Source organism: Vollenhovia emeryi, unplaced genomic scaffold, assembly GCF_000949405.1.
Source record: "Vollenhovia emeryi isolate VEMERY1.0 unplaced genomic scaffold, V.emery_V1.0 DF939137.1, whole genome shotgun sequence".
Lineage (NCBI taxonomy): Eukaryota > Metazoa > Arthropoda > Insecta > Hymenoptera > Formicidae > Vollenhovia > Vollenhovia emeryi.
Window position 1 is genome coordinate 2,387,146 of NW_011967229.1, and position 23,877 is coordinate 2,411,022.

Here is a 23,877-nt window from a genome sequence, read left to right on the forward strand (position 1 = left end):
TAGCATCGTGGACCTTTAGTAAAGTGTTATTATATTTCTAGCAAAAATCATCTAACGGCATACTTCGACGAAACTCCAACAATTCCCCCTTATCTCGCCGTGATTGTGGCCCAATCCAATTGTTATCGTATATTCTTATCAATAGAAGCAACCTTCGATGTAAACAGCCAACGGCGTCGTATTTGAGATTCGCAAAGTTGATTACGGGATGTGTCACGCGACACTTGGATTTACGCTGGAGGTGTTGCGAGGATTTCGCCGATACAAAAGTCTTCAGGATGAGTAACGTCTTCTGCTTCGAAGCCGCGCCCGGTCCGGAGAATTAAATCGCCCCGGGACAATCCGGCGGCGAAATCTCGCCGAACGAGGGAACCTTGTATCGATCTCGCGCGCGACAGTTTTATAAATATCGCGTGATCTTTTCGGCGACGGGGGGAGGGGGGAGGGGGAAGAGGAACCCCGACGAACGAGGGGGCGAGATAGGGAGTGAGTTCCCCGCGAGTTCGCCGAGTCCGGGAGATCGGCCTCCGTTGCAAAGACGCGATCTAAAATCTTCTCACAAGTCGCAAATATATATAACGCGTAGACATCTGTACTGCTTTTGCGACAAATATTATCGTATGCCTCGGTGGTCGAATTGGTGGAGACGCCCGCCTCGAGTGTAGGGAGGGTCCAGGTCCAAACCCTGGCTGAGGTAATATTTTTCGCAATAATAAATTTTCCGTGTTAAAAACGCGTCGCCAGTCACGGTCGATTGAAAGCTCGATCGTTGCTAAAATCTTCTGCCCGGCTCGAGTCGTCTCGGAATATCGGAGCACCTCCTTTCGGACGCGCGCGCGACAGCCCCCGAAAGGGAGATACGAAAATACGATCGCCCGAAGTCAAAATAATCCGACGAGCGTCACCGCGCCGCGCCGGGCCGGGCGCGGGAAGGGAACCCTCGATTCCCTTCCACGCCGGTCGCGCACCGCCTCGATATATACTCCTCGCCGCGGCGTTTATCCTAATTATGGCGCGCGTTCGTCGATATCATCCCCCCCGCGCGCGCGTCCGACCCAATTCCGGTTCCGGCAGAGAGCCGCGCGTCGCGATCGAGACGCGCGCGAAAGATCCGTGTGCACGCGTCGCCAAAATTTGCGGGGATCGTTTCGCGGGATCCCGGGACTCGGTCCCGCCTCTTCCACGTGCGATAGGGAGTAATTTATTCGCTCGGACTTGCAGCCGGGCCTTGGCTTACAATTCGAATACTCGCACGCTCGTCCTTTCATTCCTCTTTCACACGCGCGCAAAACCCGCCTCTAAAATCCTGGATAATTCTCCCTTTATACCTAATACATGACATCTGCTTAACTTACCTGCCGCACTCTCGTGTATATGCATCTGACTGGGTTTTGTAAGGGGTTGATTACAGACTGGAGAGTCGAGAGAATTGGAAAATGTTTCGAATATCTCTTGCAGAACTGTAATATTATACCGGGAATCAGGAAGTTGGCTTTTTTTCTTTAATATTCTCCCTCTTCACGGGAACGCCGTGGACTTTAGTGTCGTTTGACGATCAGAAATAGCTGCTGGAAGCTCAGGGGGTTAATTCTGTGTCTTACAATATAGTGAAAATGGTAAAAGCGAGCGGCTCCGTCTCTTTTTATTCACTTGCAGCATTTTCACTATAGTGTCGGGATACAGGATTGACGCCCAGTAACTGAATCGTCAGGAGTCACCGACGTGTATGTACGGTGGTTTTATATTATAGTAATTATTTCAGTCCTTTCTCGGGTTCCCAGTATTATATTTCTGTAAAGGATACGGCGCCAAGGTGAATGTTCCCGTTATTAAATACGTCCCGGTAATTGAAACATTAATAATGTATTTGTACTTAATGTTTCAAAATTTCTATAAAAAGCCCCCGTGTTACAAGACACACGCCAATTTGACATATTATTTAATGAACGTACGTTCGTTGAGTCTGTACATTACTCGGTAATTAGAACGCGATTGGCTTTTCAATTCAATAACCGGCGCATTATTTAACATTTGGTTAAAATTATAATTGACATTTATCGGTAGTTTTTTCCCCCATTACTTTTCCATCGCTGGCAAACAAAAGCGTTACGTAAACGCTAATTTTGTTAGTAATTGCGTATTAATAAAAACGTAAAGCTGACCGTGCTTTCTTATTTAGGCCCGGTTTCACCAACGTTGTTTAACTTTAAGCTTAGCTTAATTCGTCCTGCGTCTCTTTTCAACTGTTACTTTAGAAAGGGACAAGCGTGAATTAAGCTAAGATTAAAGTTAAGCGACGTTTGATGAGACCGGGCCTTAGTCCAGTCATCGGGGCGTTTATCGTAGGGCCAGTTTCACAAACGTCAGTTAACTGCTAACCGAAGGTCAATCGATTTTCTGTCTCTTCTCAAATAAAAAGATGGGAAGAGATAGGGGAGTCGACTGAACTCCGGTTAACAGTTAACCGAAGTTTGTGAAACTGGCCCTTAAGGATGGCTACAGAAGAGGGAATCCAAGAACAGGAAGAGGGCTAAATTATACAGATGCCTCACGCCGGGCTTCAACGGGGCGTGAAGGACTGCGGGGCGGAGGAGGAGGAGGAGGAGGGAGGAAGGCTCTCAGCTAGGAAAATGGGGAGGTATACGTATCCCAACCGGACGGGGGATGAGACGTGAGATTCGCGCTCGCCCGCCCGACGGCGCGCTTTGTAACAGCCGCACCGCGCTTTCCTCGCACATCCGCGTTAACTGAAATAGCTTCTCGTGCCCCCGAGTGAGAGAGAGGGACAAGCCTTCCATGCCGGAGGGCTTTTTGTGCCGCTCTCTCCTCGCGTCCATTGTCGCGCGTTCGCCAGGCCGCTCCATTTCCCCCCGTCAATCTTCCGCGAGCCCTTTCCCTCCCCCCTCCCCCCCCCCAATCCCGATGCGGAGCGACGGGGAGGGTCTGCACGCAATGGCGCGTCGCGGATACGCTTAATACCAGCGAAAGAGGTCAACACGTCCGATCTCCGGCGGAGAGCCGGCAGACACGGGAAATTCTGAAATTAACGTAATTAAACGTGGCCGGGAGGTTCCGGCCGAGTCGAGATAACGCTGGAAAACGCAATTTTAAGAGGCTAACGCTGGATACCGCTTCGCAGCGGTGGGTTGCGAATTACATTACGGATGCTAATTGCAAACTGAACCAGAGAATGAACTAAACGCGCTCTTGCCGTGTATTATAAGATCCCCTCCCTTCCTCTCTCTCTCTCTCTCTCTCTCTCTCTCTCTCTCTCTCTCTCTCTCTCTCTCTCTCTCTCTCTCTTTCTCTCTTTTTCTCTTTCTCTCTCTCCTTTTATCTTTCTCTCGCGGGAAAGGGCGAAATTACTCGCGGTGTTCTAACAAGGCTTTGGTTACGAGTCGGAAGCTCGCGATAGACGATGGAGAACCGAGTCCGCGCTCGCACGAAAAATCGATCAAAGGAGTCGAGATTCGGGTGGAGCTTTAATCGACTGTTTGGTCACGGGGGGGTGGGGTGGGGGTGGGGGGTATATCGGTGGTACTGGAAAAATTTCTCCTTACCGCCGGGGATGGAAAATCGACTCGAAATCATCGCCCGCGAATTCGCCGACGAATCTCGAGAGCGTAGGCTGCGACGAACCACCCCGTGCGTTTTACGACGCGCGATTCTAATCGAGCTTTCCACTCGATAACGCGAGACGAGCGGGATGAATGGAGCCCCGGAACCGCGCACGCGGCTCCTGCAACCAAATATTTGGTCAGAAGTGTTCTACCTCGAAGGAGAATGTGAAAAGCAAAAGAGAAATATAGAGACAGTGACAGAGAAAGGGAGAAAAGAATATTACTTATTAAATGTTTTAAGATACGTTCCGTCTGGCGTATAAATTAAATAACAATGGAGAAAATTAAGCAACGAGAGAGAGAGAGAGAGAGAGAGAGAGAGAGAGAGAGAGAGAGAGAGAGAGAGATTACTCATTAAATGTTTTAGATACATTCTGTATAGCGCAAATATTGAAGAACAATGTGAAAATTCAGCAACGAGAGAGAAAGAAAAAATATAGAGAAGCGAGAGAGAGAGAGAGAGAGGGAGAGAGAGAGAGAGAGAGAGAGAGGGAGATATATATATATATATATTATTTGTTAATTGTTTTAAGATACCTTCCGTTTAGCGTAAAAATTGAAGAACAATGTGACAACTAAGCAACGAGAGAGAAAGACAAAAGAGAGAGAGAGATTACTTGTTAAATGTTTTAAGATACCTTCCGTTTAGCGTAAAAATTGAAGAACAATGTGAAAATTAAGCAACGAGAGAGAAAGACAAGAGAGAGAGAGAGAGAGAGCGAGACAGACAGACAGAGATGGGGGTGGAGGAAAAGAGAGAAGTCGCGTGCGAGGGAAGCGCGTATCGCGCGTCGATCGCGTCCCATTGCTATTGACATTTTCGTTATCTGCGTTACGTCGCGCCGCGTATTCGCGGCGCGATACCGCGGATACGCCGCGTATACATCGTGACACGTGACGTTCCCCACACCCTCCCCCCCCGAGCGAGAGAAAGAAGAGACTCCGGCGGCGGGCGCGCGCGGCAGGTGGCCGCCGCCACTGCCGCCACCGCGCGCGAAGCCGCGCGATATTAAGCCGGATCAATAAAATGACTTATCCCTGTTTGCCGCACGTCGTGCACGACGTGCGGCGGCATGACGTTTCCCGTCTGGATACGCCCGCGATGATCCGCCGACGTCGGCAGCGGGAAACGCGCCGAGATGGATCCTATCCTCCACGCGCCCCGAGGGATCGACGTCCCCTCCTCCCCCCCTCTCTCTCTCTCTTTCTCTCTCTCCCCCCGAAGAAAACTGTCGAAACTCCACGCGTCTCTCCCCCGGGGAGCCGCGACGGATCGTCCATCCGGTTCGATCTTAATTACGTTATACGTTATATGTTACATTATGCACTGGAAAAAGAAAGGATTCCTTCGGTATAGGGTGGCGATTTCCCTCGCCCCGTTACCCGCCGTGATATTACGATTTTTCTCAACGTCGGTACATTGTAACCGAGCTACGAAGATTACATTTAGATCCTATTAAAGTTCGAGCCACTTGAGATTTCATCTACCTGCTCTTCTAGAAGGTCTGCTAAAAAGGTTTTTCCCTCCCTTCCCCGTCACGTGACGATGTACTTACATATTTAATATTGTGTACTCGCGTGATTAAGGCTTGAAATTAAAACGCCGTTGAAGGCCGCTCTTGTAATTAATTGGGGAATACGTGCTTTTATAATATTATGCTTTTTCCATCGTCTGTCCTCCCCCCTCTCTCTCGATTTCCTATCTTTTTTATTTCCCACTCGTTGCTCAATTTTTACATTGTTTTTAAATTTTTGCGTTAGACAGACTGTATCTTAAGACGTTTAACAAGTAATCACCCTCTCTCTCTTTCTCTCATTCTCGCTTCTCTATCTTTTTACTTTCTCGCGCGTTGCTTAATTTTCACATTGTTTTTTAATTTTTGCGCTAGACACAATGTGTCTCAAAACGTTTAACAAGTAATATATATATATATATATATATATATATATATATATCTTGCTTCTCAACCTTTTTGTCTCACTCGTTGCTTCATTTTCACATTGTATTTTAAGTTTTGCGATAGACAGAATGTATCATAAAACGTTTAACAAGGTATCTCTCTCTCTCTCTCTCTCTCTCTCTCTCTCTCTCTCTCTCTCTCGCTTTTTTATTTTTTTCTCGCTCGTTGCTTAATTTCACATTGTTTTTAATTTTTGCGCTAGACAGAATGTACCTTAAAACGTTTAACAAGTAATCTCTCTCTCTCTCTCTCTCTTTCTCTCTGTCTGTCTGTCTGTCTCTCTCTCTCTCCCGAGGCGCTTAACCAGATTCTTAATTTCAGCCGCCGCATAATTATAATTATTATTCGTTATTGCATGGATTCTCGGAATTGTACAAAAACTGCAGACACGTCGACGTTCCCGGGGCGAAAGGGATTCCAGGAAAGAATCCCGCAATAAAAAGAACCGCTTTCCGCACAGAGGGTATTGAATAATTTATATCTATCGCTGCGGCAGAAAGAGCGTATAAAATTTAAAATACCAACATGACAAATAAAATTGTACATTTATTTCTGCAGCCGCAGCGCCCTGCGCAGCTGGGGCGCCTTACATCGCCTCTATTTTCTCCGGTAACAAGAAAGGCAAGTGATGGATTTGATTTGTAAACGCTCGATTCTCTCGACGAGCGACGAGAGTATTTTTCTTTCCTACGGATATCCATCTCTTTCCGCGACGCGCGGCATCGATATACCCCGCCTTTCTCAAATTATACATTGTCCCCCGCGATATTATATTTCGGTTACCGCGGAAATAGTCAAAACTGCATTGCGGCCGATGGACGCTCCACGTCGCCGTGTCAAAATTCAATTTTTTTTCCTGCCACCGGGAGAGTGTCATCGGCAGACACGAGAAATTCTCGACCCCGCGGGCGACGTGTCGGACACTTGAAAGCAAGAGCGCAAGAGAGAAAGAGAGGCCGCCGCGCGGGGGAGAAAAATCTTAATGACGTCGTCCACGGGGAGAAACGCTCTTGACTCGGCTCTCGGCCGCCGACCGGAGAGTGGAAAATGGTTGCCCCTCGAGAGGCCGCCAAAAGGCGACCCGCGCGCTCTCCCTCTTTTTTTTTATCCCGGAAAATTTCACTCGAGGACCCGCGACCGCACAGTTTTCCCTCCCGCTGCCTCGTACCCGACCCGCCGCTCCGGTCCCGGTTTCGCTCTCGGACCCGGAGATTCGCGGGAGAGGAGAGAGTCGCGGACACTTAACACGGCACTGCGTGGCGGAGAGAGTGGCGAACGCGCGCTCGACAGAGGGAGCGAGAGAGAGAGGACGCCGGACGGAACCGAGCGGAACCGAGAGCGAAATGGGGGTTGAGGGAGGTTGAGAGACGGGGGGGGGAGAGGGTGGTTTCGCTCGGGAAGGGGGTGGTTCGGTGGTGGCCCGCTCGCTCGGTGGTGGCCCGTTCGGCCAGTCGTGCTGTGGCGGCTGCAATCGCGACGTCACCCCCGCCCTTCGAGCTCGCGGTCGCGAGCGAGTTACGACATCTCTCGCGGGGACGCGAGCGGACGATCGTCCACGCGCGAGAGCGAGGGGGGATTAAAGGTACTCTCTCTCTCCCTCTTTCTCTCTCCCCTCTTCACACTCTCTCTCTCTCTCTATCTTCTCTCTCTCTCTCTCTCTCTCTCTCTGGACCCTCTCGGAACTCGGGCGATCGTCTCGCTCGGTTCGCCCGACCGATCGCCGTGTTGCGCAGGGAATTAACGGGATTAAAAGCAAGACGTGTCCCCGAGCTACATCGAGCCGCTTCAAACTATATCCCCCCCTCTCTCTCTCTCTCTCTCTCTTTCTCTCTCGTCCTTCTCTCTTTTCCTCTCATTCCCGAATCTGAGAATCCATCAGCTGAATCCTCGCGGCTCGGAACTCGCGAAATCCCGACGGGAGTCGCGACGAGCTTCGGTTTCGCGTACCGAGACTCGCGGAGTGTCGAACGAACGATTCACGAGGCTGTCTCTCTTTCGAGAGAGAGAGAGAGATAGACGTTCCGCGAAATCGTCGCGAGAGGAGAGCGCGAAGCCGGAGAAGCGGGGTCCCTCGCGTCGGTCCCTCGCCGATCCGATCGAGATCGGAAGGATCTCGCGGGATCGCGAGGACCGCGACGGAACTCTCCGCTGGTCACGGGGCGCCCGACCTCCCACGCGCGCTGTCGCTGCTCGCGATAAGAGATAAAAGCGAGGATCTCCGGCGGATTCTCCCCAGACGCGGCGGACGCGAGTCGCGAGGCGGGATCACGCTCCGTAGGGCCACCCCGCCTCGCGCGGAGAGAGTGAAAGACGAAACGAACGAGAGGGAAAGTCGAGAGGATCGGGACACGGCGGGCCCGTGTGTGTGCGCGTAGGCGGCGAGGAGTTTCGCTCCGCTTGCGTTCCTCGCCTCGCGGAGAGGATCGATCGCGGCTAATTAGCCGGACGACGCGGACCGGCGGCGAAGGTGCGCGGCTGTGATACGCGATCTCGGGCCGGCGGCGCTCGCGAAACGATCGCTCGGCAGGCCAGATCGATCGGTGACGATCGTGGACGGGTGAGAGGGACCGGGAGGACCCGGAGAGCCACTCGAGAGTCGATTCGCTTCGCTGGAATTGGTCTATCCCGCTGAGACCGACGCACGGGGCGACGACAGGCGCGAGATCTATCGCTCTAAATTCCCAGCTGGATCCGCCGGAGCGGATCGATGCTGTTATCGCGACGGAGAATTTCACCGAGGCGTGGCGATTATCGGTACGAACAGCCGAGCGATGAAAAACTTCGTTAAGTTACGAGAGCAAGTTATTTAGTTAGCCGTCGGGGGCGTGAATCGTTTTTTCTTTCTCTTCTTTTAACGTTTCAGCTAGGAAATAATGTTGCGTATTTGTTAAGCTTCCACGCCTGTTTTCCCGGCTCGGCTCCCTTTTTATTATGTACTTTAAATCGAATATAAAAGTCGCGGGGGAGTACACGCTTCGCGAGAAAAACTTTTGTCGAGTCGCAAGAGGGAATCTAAGGTAGAGTTTATTTCTTGTCAATTTCATTTCGTTAATTTCTTCCGTTTGCGTTTTACCGGACGCGTTGAAATCGGAAATACTTTTAACGAGGGGTTTAGACAGTCCAAGCTACACCTTTCACGTGTGCCGAGTGAGTTTTGACGTCGAGTCAATGTGGACGAACTCGTATTTATTTTTCGAGACTCCGATCGTCGGCGAGAGAAGCCCGTCGGGGCATCAAAATGAGAAACAGCAGCGGCCAATACGAGTCGACGGTTTCGGCCGAGAAATTGATTCGTTACTCTTTTAAGGGCGAAAGAGGATCGAAACGTCTCTATTATACATGGCACGATCCTTCGTGCGCCTCACTTTCTCCACACTTCGATTCGATTCGTCTCGCACTGGTCTCTGTTATCTCTGCTCCTCCGCGTAGAAAAGAACAGCGACGCCGGAAAGCACCTTGGAGAGCGAATTATTTCGCGTCAATTAAGTCCTCCCGTTAATTACGCAACTTCATCGCGGAAGCTTACAAAAAAACGGTTCAGAGGGGACGCGGCCAGTCCTAAGGAATTTCGCGTGCAATTATTTATGCGCCTGACAGAAGCGCATTTGCCCCGCGGCCGCTCTTGCATTCGTAACATAAAAATAATATCGAGAGAGGAGCTCGGGCGAACAAAGGAAAAGACACGTGTCGCCGCCCACTCCGGGCGTCGCGCGCGACTCGCACTAGACTCCGCCTTTTAATTAGCTAAATGAGCCGAGCGCGCCGCGCGGCCTCTCCTCTCGCCTGCCGCGATCGCGATCTCCGCCGGCGATGCCGAAATTATTAAAAGACGCCCGTCGATTAGCGGCGATGCGTGGAAGCGAACCGGCCGGAAGCAATCTGGGCGCTCGATCCCGTCGCCCTCCCAACATCCCTCTCGCCCTCCGCCGCTCGTTATTTCCCCACGCAGTTATTCCCTGAAAAAGAGAGAGAGAGAGAGAGAGCGCGCGGCGAAGGGGAAAACTCGCCGTTTCCCTCCGCCCCTCGTCCTCCCGCTCGCGCCACGCGCCTCGCCGACACGTCGAACGCGAATCACCGGGATTATCCGGGCGATCTCGGAAGCGATTCGCGATATTACCTGTGTTTACATGATCACGTCCCTGTGTGTTTGCGAGCTATTTCCACGCGGTTGCAGCCCCTCGTTTCTCCTCCCCACACGCGCGCGGGAGGAACGAGCTCTCCTGTGCTCTCGCCCTTTCTCACCCCCCGCCCTCGATCCCGCCGTTTCATCGACGGGTCGAACGGTTACGGGATTACCGGGGCGATCCCGATGCGATTCCGCGATATTACGCGTGTTTACACAATCGCGCCCTTGCGCGCGCTCGCGCACGCTATCACCGCCCTCGCGGCGCGGAGAGGCGGCGAGGGGCGCGGAGGAGCGGAGGAAACGACCGTGCCTGCTCGAGACCGACGGGATTACGGGGGCAATCTCGAGAAATAGGAATGTATATATACGTGTGTGCACGCATATTTTAGCGACGCGCCCCGTATTTATATATGTGCATATATCCGCGCCCTTGCCCTTGCCCGACCCTCGCCCACGCTGCCCCCCTTCCGCCCCCGCCCCAACCGCCCCATCTTCGCCGCCCCTCGCGCCCTCCACCCCCGGTCGGGAGACATGCCGATGCGCCCGACGTATGTAGGACGTGTGGCGGCGCATTAGCAGCTTCCCCGAGGGCAATCACGGGCCGGAAGTCGTCGGCGAAATTATTAGTCCGAAAAGCGGACGCGCGATATAGGCCGAGGAGCCGATGGCGCAGTTCGCTCGCTCGGCAGCCTCCTGCTGGAAGGAGAGAACCCCTCTCTCTCTCTCTCTTTCTCTCTTCCTCGTCCGTTTCCGGGAAAGTTTGGACGGACCGCGCGACCGTGTACTCGTGATCTGGACGCGGCCGCCCGTTGATAGGCCTGCGACTCGACCTATCCGAGCGGGAGGGGTGAATCGGGGTGAATCTCACTTCCGGCCGGTCGTCGGTGGAATTTTGCAGGATCGCGGAATGCACGACTCGGGAGCGCCCTTATCCTGAATCCGAGGACGCGGATGGGGAAGGACGAGCGCGCTGTCGTTGCCGTCGTCGTCGTCGTCGTCGTCCTCGAACTGGGTCGTCGTCGCTTTGAAATTCAAAACAAGACCGCGCCACCGATACGCCGGTGCCGTCTCGGATTTAAAGAGCCGGATCGCCGTCGTCTCACGCTCGTTAGACTCGGTGAAATTAAATCCGTGTAACGAGTCGGAAGCTGCGCCCGGTGGAGAAAAAGACGGTGGGACGGCGAGGACAAAAGTAATATCCTGGAAGGCAGAGGAGACTCGAGGAGGCGGGACAGTCCCGTGTTCGGGGGAGAAAGAGCAGGATTACTCCATAAAGACGGCGGAGGAAGAGGAGCCGGAAATTCGACCCTAGCTCGGGGAGGAGGCTCTCGACGGCCGCGAGGACGGCGCCGAGGCTGGAAACGACGCCGAGCGATCCTTCCGGCACCTGAGTTTCCCGCCTCGTTCATCTCGATTCCGGAACCGAGCCGTTTATCGGGACGACGGGCGAATCCGAGGATTCGCGATAATCGCATCGGACGTTTCGAGGCCGCCTTCCACGGGCGAGTTCCGCTCGCCCGCTTTCTCGAGCCGATTGGCTGTACGCTCGGGGAGCGAAGGACTGAAGGAGCGGAGGGGAAAGAAACTCGCGCTGCGGGGAAACTCGGGCAGAGATAATAGACAACGTGAGGAATCCGAGGAACGCCCGAGGCGACTCGAGGGCCGATCGTGAGGGACGGGCTCCCGGGATTTATCGGCTCTTTATCGTCCGCACCCCCTCCGGAGGGATGCTCGACGCGGAAAGGCGCGTCCGATCGGTCGAGCGATCGGGGGACGACCGAGAGGCTCGCGGTCAGTGGTGCGCGGCTACCGGGATCGCCGGCGGGGAATCCGGTGTTTTTTCCCCGCTCGAATCGAGGAAGCGTCTTCCTCCGCGTTGACCGGGATCAAGGGCGGGCGGTGTGAGTGCCCCCTCGATCTCGCACCGTAATCTCAAGGGACATCGGTCGTGATCGGGCGACTAATACCCCGACTCGATGTTAGGGAACTGCGGACTCGATAATTCATCCACTCGTTGACGAGAGAGGAGAGCGTCCGGTCGATCGTGAAAATGTAGAGAGAATCCGCGCGAGTGGGGACGGGCGAGGGATGGGAAACTCTTCGCTTCGAGACGGGCGCTCGGCACGAGGTAGGAACTTGATCCCGATAGATGTAACGGGCGAGACGGACCGAGGATCCTAGGATTCCCTCCCCCGAGGACCGTTGGAGTGCGGCGTGAGAGAGACGGCGCGCAATCAAGGCAGTTAAGATGCACCAGCCTTGGCCGTTGCTGCTCCTGACCTTGTCGCTGCAGCGTTTAACGACCCTGTCGACGGTGGAGTCGAGGATGCACAGCGAGGCGGTGCTGATACCCGGCGACGTCGTGCTGGGCGGACTGTTCCCGGTGCACGAGAAGGGCGGCGGGACCGCGTGCGGGCCCAGCATCTATCACAGGGGGGTGCAGCGCCTCGAGGCGATGCTGTTCGCCGTCGACGGGATCAATCGGCAGGACACGCTGCTGCCGGGCATCACGCTGGGGGTGCACATCCTCGACACGTGCGGCCGCGACACGTACGCCCTCAATCAGAGCTTGCACTTCGTCAGGGCGTCCCTCTCCAACATTGACATCAGCGTGCTGGAGTGCGCGGACAAGTCGACGCCCAGGGTGAAGAGGACCGCGAGCGCGGGGCCCATCTTCGGGGTCGTAGGCGGCTCCTACAGCTCGGTGTCGTTGCAGGTGGCGAATCTGCTGCGGCTCTTTCACATCCCCCAGATATCGCCGGCGTCCACGGCCAAGGCGCTCAGCGACAAGACCAGGTAGACTCGTCGCCCCAAGTTGGCGCTCTTTTAAACGTTACATTGCAGAGAGTTCTCCTCGCGTCGAATTAGAATGGCGAATTACCGTTCGAGAGGTAAGACTTAAAGAGTCACGAAAGGGGCTTTCGCTCTTTGGAAGTAAACTTAAAGGGACTCTTCTTTGGCCGAAAAAGTGGTCTTGTTCAAGAGGGGATTTAATATTGACAAAAGTGGCGAGTGGAAAAACGAGCTTTGCACTAATTCACTAATCGTAGATGATCTTCAAACTTCAATTGAGGGCACGATTAATTAGAAATTCATACCCCAATGGCTCGTTATCGAGTTATTCGAGTCGTATTTCGCAAAGCTCCGCTTTACAAGCTCCGTGTATTGGAATCTATTATACTTGAGAATTCATAGTTTCCGCATGAACCCTGACTTTTTCGTGGAAAATCCATAATCTCCCTTTTCGTAACTTAAGTGTGACCAATTATCGACTCGAACAATTTTCGATTCGCCCGACCAGGCCTCGGTCGTAATTAACGTGAGCATCCAACGTTCCCGTCGGATACTTGTTAGTTTAACATCGTTTGTCGACCTCGCGTATAATTGTCATCACAAGATTTCCGATTACTGTTCAAACACTCGTTACGGGTGACTTTGACGGATACGTTATGCGCCGGAAACGATCATTTAAATGCACCTCAAGGTTGCGCGTTAATTAAAAGTTATCGATTCCCGTTACATTAATCATCGGTTCCCCCAAATGAATCTCGAAAGTGAATTGTTAATAAGTCAGCATTGATAATAGTAGATCCCTATTCAATTAGCGATACTACAACTGTTGCGCTTTTCCACGATATCCTCGACATTTTTTGCGGTACAGAAAAATGCCCTACACATGTAATGCGTATGTGACGTAAAGGTGAAATATACTTTTATGCTGTATAAGTACAATACAAAACAGCGCAGAAAAAAAGTGTCGGATCAACTCTTATATACTCAAATTAACGCGTTCATTGTTTCGCACATACGCCACAATCTATAATCTTCTTAGAAGCATTTCAATCTTGCATTCCAACGATATTGCATCTGCTGTTTTAATCTCGAAGCATTAAAGCTAAGTGTTCAGAGAATCGGAAAAGCCGAATGTTAGACAGATACGGCATGTAGTGACGAAATTATTAATTAGCGAATTCGATTGCTTGCACTAATGCGCACTGAGTGTACACTAAGGCTTGCTTGTAGTCAGTTCTTATATTTAACTTTGTCTTAAATACATGTTCAAAGAGTATTTAGTCAAAAAATGATTTTTCTGGATAACAAAATATTGCAAGAGGTATTTAAGATGATGTTTAAATGTAAGAATTGACTGGAAACAAGGCTTAGTGTGCACTCAGTGCGCACTAGTGCAACTAACCGAATTCGCTATAAGTACTATAATTGTCACTTCAAGAATACATATAATTATTTCGTCAACAAAATCTTAATCATTACAATCTTCGATTTGAAACTATGTTATTTTCTATCCAACATTGTTTCCTTTCCATTCGAGAAAGTGGCTCTCAAATAATAAGCGTATATTTTTCTTGATTAAATTATATAAAATCGCTTCGTCCAAGTAAGTTTCTCTTCCTCTGACGCAGAACAATCTCGTTTCAAGATTGTCACGTTGAAACTAAACATATTTTCCAGAGAAGAGTAGTCTTTTCTTCTGTGTAAGTGAAACGACGAAACATCTTGTCGATCTCGAGTCGAGTGCATTGCCAGCGTCCCGCTCGTTCGGTCCTCAGGTTCGACTACTTCGCGAGAACGGTACCGCCGGACACCTTCCAGTCGATCGCGCTGGTCGACGTGGTGAAGAGCGCCAACTGGTCCTACGTCTCCACCGTGTACTCCGAGGGCAGCTACGGCGAGTACGGGATCGAGGTGTTCACGCGCGAGGCCACCGAGCGTAACGTCTGCATCGCGGCCGCGCTGAAGGTGCCCAGCGCCGCCGACCCCAAGGTGTACGACGACATCATTCAGCGTCTGAGCAAGAAGCCGAACGCCCGCGCGATCGTCCTGTTCACCCGGGCGGAGGACGCCCGCGGCATCCTCGAGGCCGCGAGACGCTCGAATCTCAGCCAGCCGTTTCAGGTCGGTGGGGCCGACGGGGAGCGACCTGCAGGGTTGTTCACCGCAGGACTCGGGCTGGTAACATGGAATCAGCCCTGCATCTCTTCTTCTTGTTGTCGATCAACAGCTGTCTATTGTTTTCTCTCGCCGTTTCTCGTGCAGGGTCTCCGTATTGCCAGCGAGTTTGTCCTCCGTGTCGAAGTTACCCGTGTCTCGCGCCGCGCGGTTTTTCTCCCCCTTGAACTGAGAGACTTGCGCGAAAACCCACTCGTCTCTCGCGTCTTCGCGACCCATTGTTCGCCGGCGTTGCGCTGAAACAAACCGCGCTCCAATTTCCGCGCTCTAGGATTCCCCTCAAATAACGATATCGAATGTCGCGCAGTGGCTGGCCAGCGACGGCTGGGGCCGGCAGGGCAAGCTGGTCGAGGGTCTCGAGGAGGAGGCCGAAGGCGCCATCACCGTCGAGCTGCAATCGGAGAACATCCCCGGCTTCGACAGCTACATGGGCTCGCTCACCCCCGAGAACAACCGGCGGAATCCGTGGTTCGGCGAGTACTGGGAGGAGGTGTTCAGCTGCACCCTGAGGCGGAACGCGGCGACCTACGAGCGCCTCGGGAGCCCGCAGGCCGGATGGAGGACCAGCGGCGCCGGCAATCAGAGCCTCCCCATCTGCTCCCCCGGGCTCAGGCTGAACGCGGCGAGCGGCTACGAGCAGGAGTCCAAGGTGCAATTCGTCGTGGACGCGGTGTACGCGTTCGGCCTCGCGCTCCACAAGCTGCGCCACGACCTCTGCGGCCACAGCGAGGGCATGTGCTCGTCGATGGCCAACTACGACCGCGGCGCGTTCTATAAGAATTATCTGCTGAACGTGTCCTTTGTAGGTGAGTCCCCGATGACGGGCGGCGCGTCCTCCCGCACAAAACGGGAACAATCGTGACGGCGCGACGCGCTGTTTGTTCGCCCCTTTTGTCGCCGTTCTTATCTCACCCCGCTCCCACTCCCCCGCCGTTCGTCTTACGCCCGCTCGTTCTAAGGGCGCTGAAGAACTGCCGGGCGGAGAGGGAGCGCTGAAGGAATGCTCGATGAAATGGCGTTGGATAATCGGCGAGGCGATCGATTTGGGAAAATTAAATCCTGTCGGCCTCGTCAAGAATGAGGATCTCTCCAAATAGAGCGCTGTCGAGTCGAAATATTTGAGGGCTATTCGCGCGGCTCTCCCCTTACCCCCGGCAAGGGCCATTTTGACATTAGAATGACACTTTTGGCGACACTTCGACGTCGAAATGCCGACAAATAGCGTCCGCTTGCTATCCGGGACATTACATGTTCCATCCGCGCGGCGTTTTCCTCTTCTGCAAAGATTCTCAACCGCGTTGTGGCTTCTTATCGTATTCGCTCTGACTCGTGTTGATTTTTAACTCTTACTCTCTTCTATCATAATTTCATGGAATCGTAATTAACTGTCCCGTTTAATTTTTTATATTATGCACATCCGGCTGATAACGTCCGAGACGTTCTGGAACAATTTTGTTCCTTTGTACGATTTGTTGGAATAATTATTGTTTGACTCTTGATGCAAAGAATCTCAACCGCGTTGCGGCTTCTTATCGTTTTGCTCTGACTCGTGTTGATTTTTAACTCTTGCTCTTTTCTATCATAATTTCATGGAATCGTAATTAACTGTTGCGTTTAATTTATTGTATACATATCCGGCTGGTGAGGTCCGAGACGTCCTGGAAAAATTTTGTTCTTTCGTACGATTTGTTGGAATAAATATCATTTGACTCTTAGCAACTAATTTCGCTCGGTCATTGTCCAACGACAACTTGTTTTTGCATGCGCAAGCACGAACTTGGCCTTCCGTGTTGCTTCTCCTTTCGTCTTTTTCAGTCTTTGTTTCGGGATATCATTAAACTTTCGCTGCACAATGTTATTACCCGAGAGAGAAAGAGAGAGAGAGAGAGAGAGAGAGAGAGAGAGAGAGAGAGAGAGAGAGAGAGAGAGAGAACTGTCGCCATCGAGACCGAGCCGTTGATTCGCGGCCGCGAACGTCTCGCCTCGGGACTCGCGGGCCGCGAACGGAAGTCCGTAGTCATCCCGAGTTATTTTGCAGACACCGCCGGCAGCGAGGTGAAATTCGACGAGCACGGAGACGGCCTGGCGCGATACGAGATCCTCAATTTCCGCAAGGGAACGAACAACAATGGCGCGAACGGCTATCACTATAAGGTAAGGCTCATTCCGTTGCGCCTTAATCATTGTAACGCGCCATTATATCACCGCCGATGCATAATTGAACCAACTCTCCGCCCGCCGAGAGCGATAAATTCAATTGGAACTCCCCAGGAAGCCGCCCCCACCCTCCCTCGCCACCCCCCTCGCTTTCGCAAACTTTAGTTTTCATCATCACTCCGCTAATACGCGGACGGGCGTAGCGCTCGAGATTTTCCGATGAAAATCCCCCGGAGATAAAGTTCTACAACTGATTTGAATTCGGACGAAATGGCGAAACAAAGCGTCGGGTTTTATTTTTTAATGGAATTTCGCCGTGGAAACTGTAAGGTCGATATGAAAAATGGAGCACCGACACCTTTCGCGAACTTCGAGTCTCGTCGTTCGTTAGCACCTCGAGTGCCAAGCTGATTTTGGCGTTGAACCTGATTAATCTAATTATTTGAACGTATTTTTATTGCTTTTTTTTCAAGGCTTCATATTGTTTCTTTTACTGTCTGAAATATTTCGTCCAAATACTCGTAACCGGGCAGATAAGACACTCGCAAACGGATGACGAAGTCGTTGCGGGAACTTACGCGTAACCCAGATATGGGTGACAAGGCACTTGAAATGTTAATACGCGTACCAGATTTTCCGACGGTCGAATAATCCGAACAATGTGGCCTCTTATCGTTCTCTTCGGCTCTTACGGCTATCTGCGTTTATTATGTACTCTCTACGAATTACCTTTCAATCTATTGACTAACGTATCTCTACTTAATTAATGTTTATTTATGTACATATATTCATTTATCGGCCGGCGAAGACTCCGCGTAGTCGAAACGTTCCGCTTATTACTTTTTCTGGTTTATTACATTGAACAAATCACGTTACATTCGCAAAATGTTTTCGTTCGGCTCGTCTAACGTCCCTCGCCTTCTTCCTATTAATCTGAACAACGTTCGAGCCTCGAACAGTCGTTTGAATCCCCGAAGACAGCTTGTTTTAACGAGCCTCATTCGGACAAAACGACAAAGCACAGTTCGCATACTTTGTTTCGAGAGCTTTACGCTGGAAATTGCGAGGCCAGTGCCAAAAATGCCCCGATGATTTTTCACACCCTCAAAAAGGATTTCTGTTACCGAGACAAAAAATATTCTTGACGCATTTATATTTCTCGCAACCTCATTTGGTATAAAAATAAGACAATATCACGATAAAATCAATAATTCTTATTCTCCTCTGTCGAATTAAAAAAGTTTGACTGACTATATTGAGACAAGAGTAACTTATATAAATGTAAGTTTATTGTTGCGTTTAGAATAAATTTTCCCTCCATCTTACAACGCACGAAGTTGGCATCACGATGTTCGACAAAAGACGATACGTACTATCATTTTATTCCAGATTTTAGAAGAGTAAAATATTCCTTTCTCTATAATACATAAATATGATTGGCGCTATATCGATCCTATTTTATGATACTTTGAAGTGTAATAGTATTGAACCCGGAAATTTTTTCCGTGGGTGCAGAAAGGATTTCTGTTACCGAGACAAAAAATATTCTCGACGCATTTATATTTCTCACAACCTCATTTGGTATAAAAATAAGACAATATCAAAATGAAATCAATAATTCTTACTCTGCTCTATCGAATTAAAAAAGATTGACCTACTATATTGAGACAAAAGTAACTTTACATATTCCTGCGTTTAGAATAAATTTTCCCCCCATCTTGAACGCACGAAGTTGGCACCGCGATATTCGACAAAAGACGATACGCACTATCATCTTATTCTAGATTTTAGAGGAGTAAAATATTCCTTTCTCTATAATAAATATGATTGGCGCTATATCGGTCCTATTTGATGATACATTAAAGTGTGATAGCATTGGATCCGGAAAATTTTTCTGTGGGTGCAGAGTCACACGGTAGTCGAAATTAAATTGTTGACAGCCGCAACACGTCGCGCCGGTGTTTCCAGCGTAATCGCGATTGTTAAATCGGGGAAACTGCCGCTATTTATTTACCCGACACGGTATTTTTTGATTGCCAGTTTCTACCACGTCGCGCACGTTAATACGCCGTGTAAAGTCGACGCGATCGATGCGGCGCGGCGCGCCGCGACGCGGAATCGGTCGTGGCGAATGCGCGAAGAAGTGGCTCTGTCTTTTTAACGAGTAATTAAAGTTGCCCGACGGCTGTACTTTCGAGATCCGGCGAGCATTACGGGAAAACCGCTTTTGCTTCCGGGATAGCCGAGGTAGAATGAAACCCCCGAGCTAAATATAACGGTGTTTACAGTGAAACGGGAAAATTGCAAGTTAACGGACAATAAAATTGACGTTGAAAATGTAACTCGAAATTAAGCGAACGGAGTCAATTTATTGGAACGAACGGCGATAATAAAGGTTTGGTCATTAAGCTATTCACGCTTTTCCCGTTACGTTCCATTCGAAAAGTTATTCGCGGTTTTACATTGTTAATTTGCTAATTAAGCAACAAGGGAGCCATGTCGAAATGTTATTCAAACGGACGTTACGCGAACGTGGATGAAACGGAGAAAGAGCTCCGAAGTCTCCCTCGAAAAATACGAATGAAATGCGGAAGGAATTTTAGGAATCCTCAATCTCTCCTCTCTCTCTCTCTCTCTCCCTCTCCGTCCATCTAACTATCCACCCATCTATTTATCTTCCTCGCTCGCGCGCGCGATTAACTGGCGGCAGACGGGAAATTTGACCGGCTTCCAAATCGCGGAAGCGCGAAACGCTTGCGCGCGCTGGGGTCCAGCTGGCGGGTCAACCACGTGCCGAATCTCTGGTCGACAGGTGGTGGGCAAGTGGTACAACTCCCTGGACATCCGCACGGAGGAGATGGTGTGGGCGCGCGGGACGAAGGACATACCGATCTCCGCGTGCTCGTTGCCCTGCGAGCCAGGTATGATAAAGAAGCAACAGGGTGACACTTGTTGCTGGGTGTGTGACCAATGCGAGGCGTACGAGTTTGTTTACGACGAGCACACCTGCATGGACTGCGGCCCGGGCCTCTGGCCGCACCCCGACAAACGGGGGTGCTATCAGCTACCGGTCAATCATATCAGGTACGCGCGCGGGCGCGCGCGCGCGCGCTCGTCTCTCCCCGGGGTCTCCCGCTGTCGCGAGAGGCGCCGAGGGGGGCGTTAATCCCGCGGGATTAATAGATCGCGCATAGAATTCGGGATAAAGGCGAAACTGCGTCGCGGGGCGAATTTAGCGGCGCCGCGATTCAACGCGGAAATGCGGCTCGCGCTCGCCTCGAAGATTATCCGGGGAGGAATTTCATTTCATTCTTCGCGAATTTTAAGAGTCGTACAGATCAATAAGTAGATTCGCTTTTTTTTCCCCCTCCCCGTGAAATAGCGTTCTGAGAAATTCTCACGAGTCTCGGACTTGGATGTCATCTCGGCCCGGTGGAAACACTTTAAAGGGAAAATTATATTTATTAATTATATCGTGCGTTCGCGGTGTCGTTTATTTCAACAAAGCTGAAAATCGCTTTTCCCCACCATTGGCCGATAACAGATCGGTTTTTTTTTTGTACACCAATTATCGTTCATGTCGTTTGAAGTAAAATCGCATCCCCCAGGGTTGAACGTCGATCGATGGCGGACCGAAAGGGAATTATTTATCGCGGTATCGTTATTATTTATTTTTCGCTTAACGGGCGCCGGCTGCCAGGGCAATTGCACTGATTGAACGCGGTCCGCGCGTACTCCGTTCTCCCATGCAGGTGGAGCAGCGCCTTCGCCATCGCGCCCGCGGTAATATCCTGCCTGGGAATCGTGGCGACCCTGGCGGTGGCGTGCTTGCTCTTCCAACACCGCGACACCCCGGTGGTCCGCGCCTCCGGGCGAGAGCTCACCGTGATCCTGCTGGCGGGCGTGCTGGTGTGCTACCTCAATACCTTCGTGCTCCTCGCCGCGCCGACCACGGCGACCTGCGTCCTCCAGCGCTTCGGCGTCGGCGTGAGCTTCAGCGCAGTGTACGGCGCCCTGCTCACCAAGACCAACCGGATCGCCAGGATCTTCGACTCGGCCTCGAGGTCCGCCGTGAGGCCGCGGTACATCAGCCCCACGTCGCAGGTCTGCATAGCGGCTGCGCTGATCGCCTTCCAGGTAAGCGCGTCCCGATTCTGGGAGAGCAAAGCTTCTACTTCGAACCAGGTGTTCCTGTTTTGGAACCTCGGCGCGACTGTCATCATCGTCATCCTCCTCGTTATCGAGGATACGTTTCATATAATCTATCTTCTTCTTCTTCTTCTCCTTCTTCTTCGTGTATTAGGCTTAAAGCCTGTTTTATCCAGTTTGTTCTGGTATTTTGAGCACTTGGTTTTACTTCATATTCGGTAGGCTGCTAACCCTTGCCGAAGGAAACCTGCCTGGAATGGCTACATCCCTGAAGGGGGCATGTGTGGCAAGATCATAGACATGGTAAATATAGACTGAACGTCCCATTGAATAAGCTGAAGCTTATGAAGAGAGAGACAGAGAAGGTTTAAGAAGACTTTCTTTCTCTGTCTCACCATGGTGACAAGGGAGAATCACGCCTGTGTTGTACCGCGCAGACACGATTCCTTTCTTTTACGATGGTGTGAGACAGAGAAAGAAAGTCTTCTTAAATCTTCTCTCTCGCTCTTCACAAGCTTCAGCTTATTCAATGGGACGCTCAGTTTACCATATATTTACTATCAATAGATCAGTTTAGTCGACCTTAACTGACACTTGTTTAATAAATTAAAAATAAAAAATATAACGTGCGACGCTGCGATCACGAGTTTGGGTCGTCAGGCACAACTTTGTAGAAGAAGAAGCTAAAATTCGGTAAATGATTTCGCAACACATCGTATCTTCTGCATTGTAGTAGGAAGATCAATTGTTGGTTGGTTTTGCACATTCTGGTGTTCAGATTCATCCAATCCTTCAACATCCTAGTAGTGTTACATCCATATCGTCTAGAGTGAAAAAACTCTCTTTAGGAATAGACACCACATTTTCTATGTCGATGCAGAAGATTCTCCGGTGGTTGCCACTTCCCTTCGGGAGATTCCGAAAAAACACCAGCGGTGTCCGTGGATTTGAACTCGGAACTTTTCGTTCATTTGTTTACGAAGCAACGCACAGTTCTCTGCGCCGCACTCGCCACATATAATCTATCTGATTCTCTAGTAATAGAGTTCCCTCTATTACTAATCCCCTATCATTAGACAGGCTCCTAATATGAGATCGCGGGGTTTATGTTAGATTAATGGGCATCGTCTGTTGATTCCACCATGAATTTATTCCCCTTGGAGCGAAACCTATTTAAGTGGAAAATTCACCGTTAGATCGTGCAATCGTTGCGAAAAAGGTTTGTGATTGAATTTGGGTGTTGAGCACCTGCTATCTCATATTCGAAACCTGTCTCATGATAGAAGACTTTTCTCTATTGAATAAAAGAAGACGAGGGCCGTAATCATTTTCCAAGTTCGCCCCTTTTCTAAAATATCCGAGGTATTCTAAGACTTGGTTCGAAACAGACACTTTGTCCCGTTGCCGCGTGTCGTCGGGACGTTTCGAGAGAGACAGTCTCTTTTCAATTGCCGAGGTGGTGCTCACGCTGGTCTGGATGATCATCGAGCCGCCGGGGACCAGGTACTCGTACCCGGATCGCCGCCAGGTGATCCTCAAGTGCAACATCCAGGACATGAGCTTCCTCTTCTCCCAGCTGTACAACGCCCTGCTGATCCTCATCTCGACCGTGTACGCGGTGAAGACGCGCAAGATCCCGGAGAACTTCAACGAGAGCAAGTTCATCGGCTTCACCATGTACACCACGTGCATCATCTGGCTCGCCTTCGTGCCGATCTACTTCGGCACCGGCAACTCCCACGAGACGCAGATCACGACCCTCTGCGTGGCGATCAGCCTGAGCGCGTCCGTCACCCTGGTCTGCCTCTACTCGCCCAAGGTCTACATCATCGTCTTCCAGCCGGACAAGAATATACGAGGCAAGGTCTGCCTGGGCAGCACGTTCAAGAAGCAGGGCAGCAGCGCCGGCGCGTCGTCCATGACAAAATGTGAGGCTGACACCGCACTCGTTGCCGATTACGATCCCGCGCTGACACGTCGACCTCGTACAATTCTTTCCTCGACCGAAGCGAGCAGAACTACGTCTCGAAAGCTTTTCTCTTGTCCGGCGACAGGTGAACCGCCGCGACAATTAACGTAATCGCTCGTCTTTATTAATTTTCTCGTCTTATTCGACGAACGCTCTGACAACGCGCGAATATGTTCGATAATTATGCAGCTAATGAAGTAAATTAATATTTTGAAAGAACTGGCGGAATTGGTGCCTGTTGAAAAGGTGTCCAGGTCGCGAGGAAGTTAAAAAGATATAATTATAAAGATAAGATTACAAAGGAAGGTGCACAAAGGATGGCGGTAACGCTAATTCAGACGACGAGACCTCCGCTCCCGAGTGATTTTTGCCTACGAGGTTGACTGACGCGAGGGCGGCGCGGAATAAATAGCAATGTAAACGCGAATAAAAAAAAAAGGAGCGCGCGCTCCTCCCCCTTTCCGGCACGGCTTTAAAAGGGACTCGTCGCGCAAATCCGGCGCTGAATTCGCCGTTGTATCGAAAAATCCGATATGACATCCGATCCGCGACAGGCGGGCCGTCGACGAATCGCCTCCGCGCCGCCGCTGCTCGGCGGGCTCTGCCGCGCGAAAAGAAAGTAATCGATACGCGGGAGAGACGCGACGGCCTGATATTCGACAGTAACGCGGCCGTTGTAACGTCCCGGCCGGGCCGGAAAATCTGGGCCAATCCGCACGGAGATATCCGGAAGGCTTTTAGTTTATTAAACGCTTTTATTTATAAGCGCGCCCGCGCTCCGAGAGACAGAGAGAGAGCGCGCGCCTCGCTTCACCCTTCGCGCGCTCTTTTCAAAGCGGCGCGATCGATCGATGGATCGATTACGTTGATTTCCCGCGTGAAAATCGTTATCGCGCGCGCTTCAAGAGTGAGAGCGAGGGGGTGGGG

At 51.2% G+C, this 23,877-nt stretch overlaps 1 protein-coding gene and 1 pseudogene across 1 annotated transcript in view; both read left to right on the top strand.

The window, feature by feature from the left end:
* Positions 1-11,034, top strand: part of LOC105567540 — an 18,269-nt pseudogene extending 7,235 nt beyond the window's left edge.
* A 910-nt stretch (positions 11,035-11,944) lies between these two features.
* LOC105567507 (metabotropic glutamate receptor) overlaps positions 11,945-23,877 on the top strand; it is a 15,146-nt gene continuing 3,213 nt past the window's right edge. Inside the window, exons 1-7 of the mRNA XM_012022425.1 lie at positions 11,945-12,503; positions 14,276-14,621; positions 14,983-15,481; positions 16,714-16,829; positions 19,645-19,916; positions 20,585-20,969; positions 22,438-22,909. Coding sequence (XP_011877815.1) covers positions 11,956-12,503; positions 14,276-14,621; positions 14,983-15,481; positions 16,714-16,829; positions 19,645-19,916; positions 20,585-20,969; positions 22,438-22,909 — 2,638 coding nt within the window. The 5' untranslated portion in view covers positions 11,945-11,955. The remainder of the gene's footprint in view (positions 12,504-14,275; positions 14,622-14,982; positions 15,482-16,713; positions 16,830-19,644; positions 19,917-20,584; positions 20,970-22,437; positions 22,910-23,877) is intronic.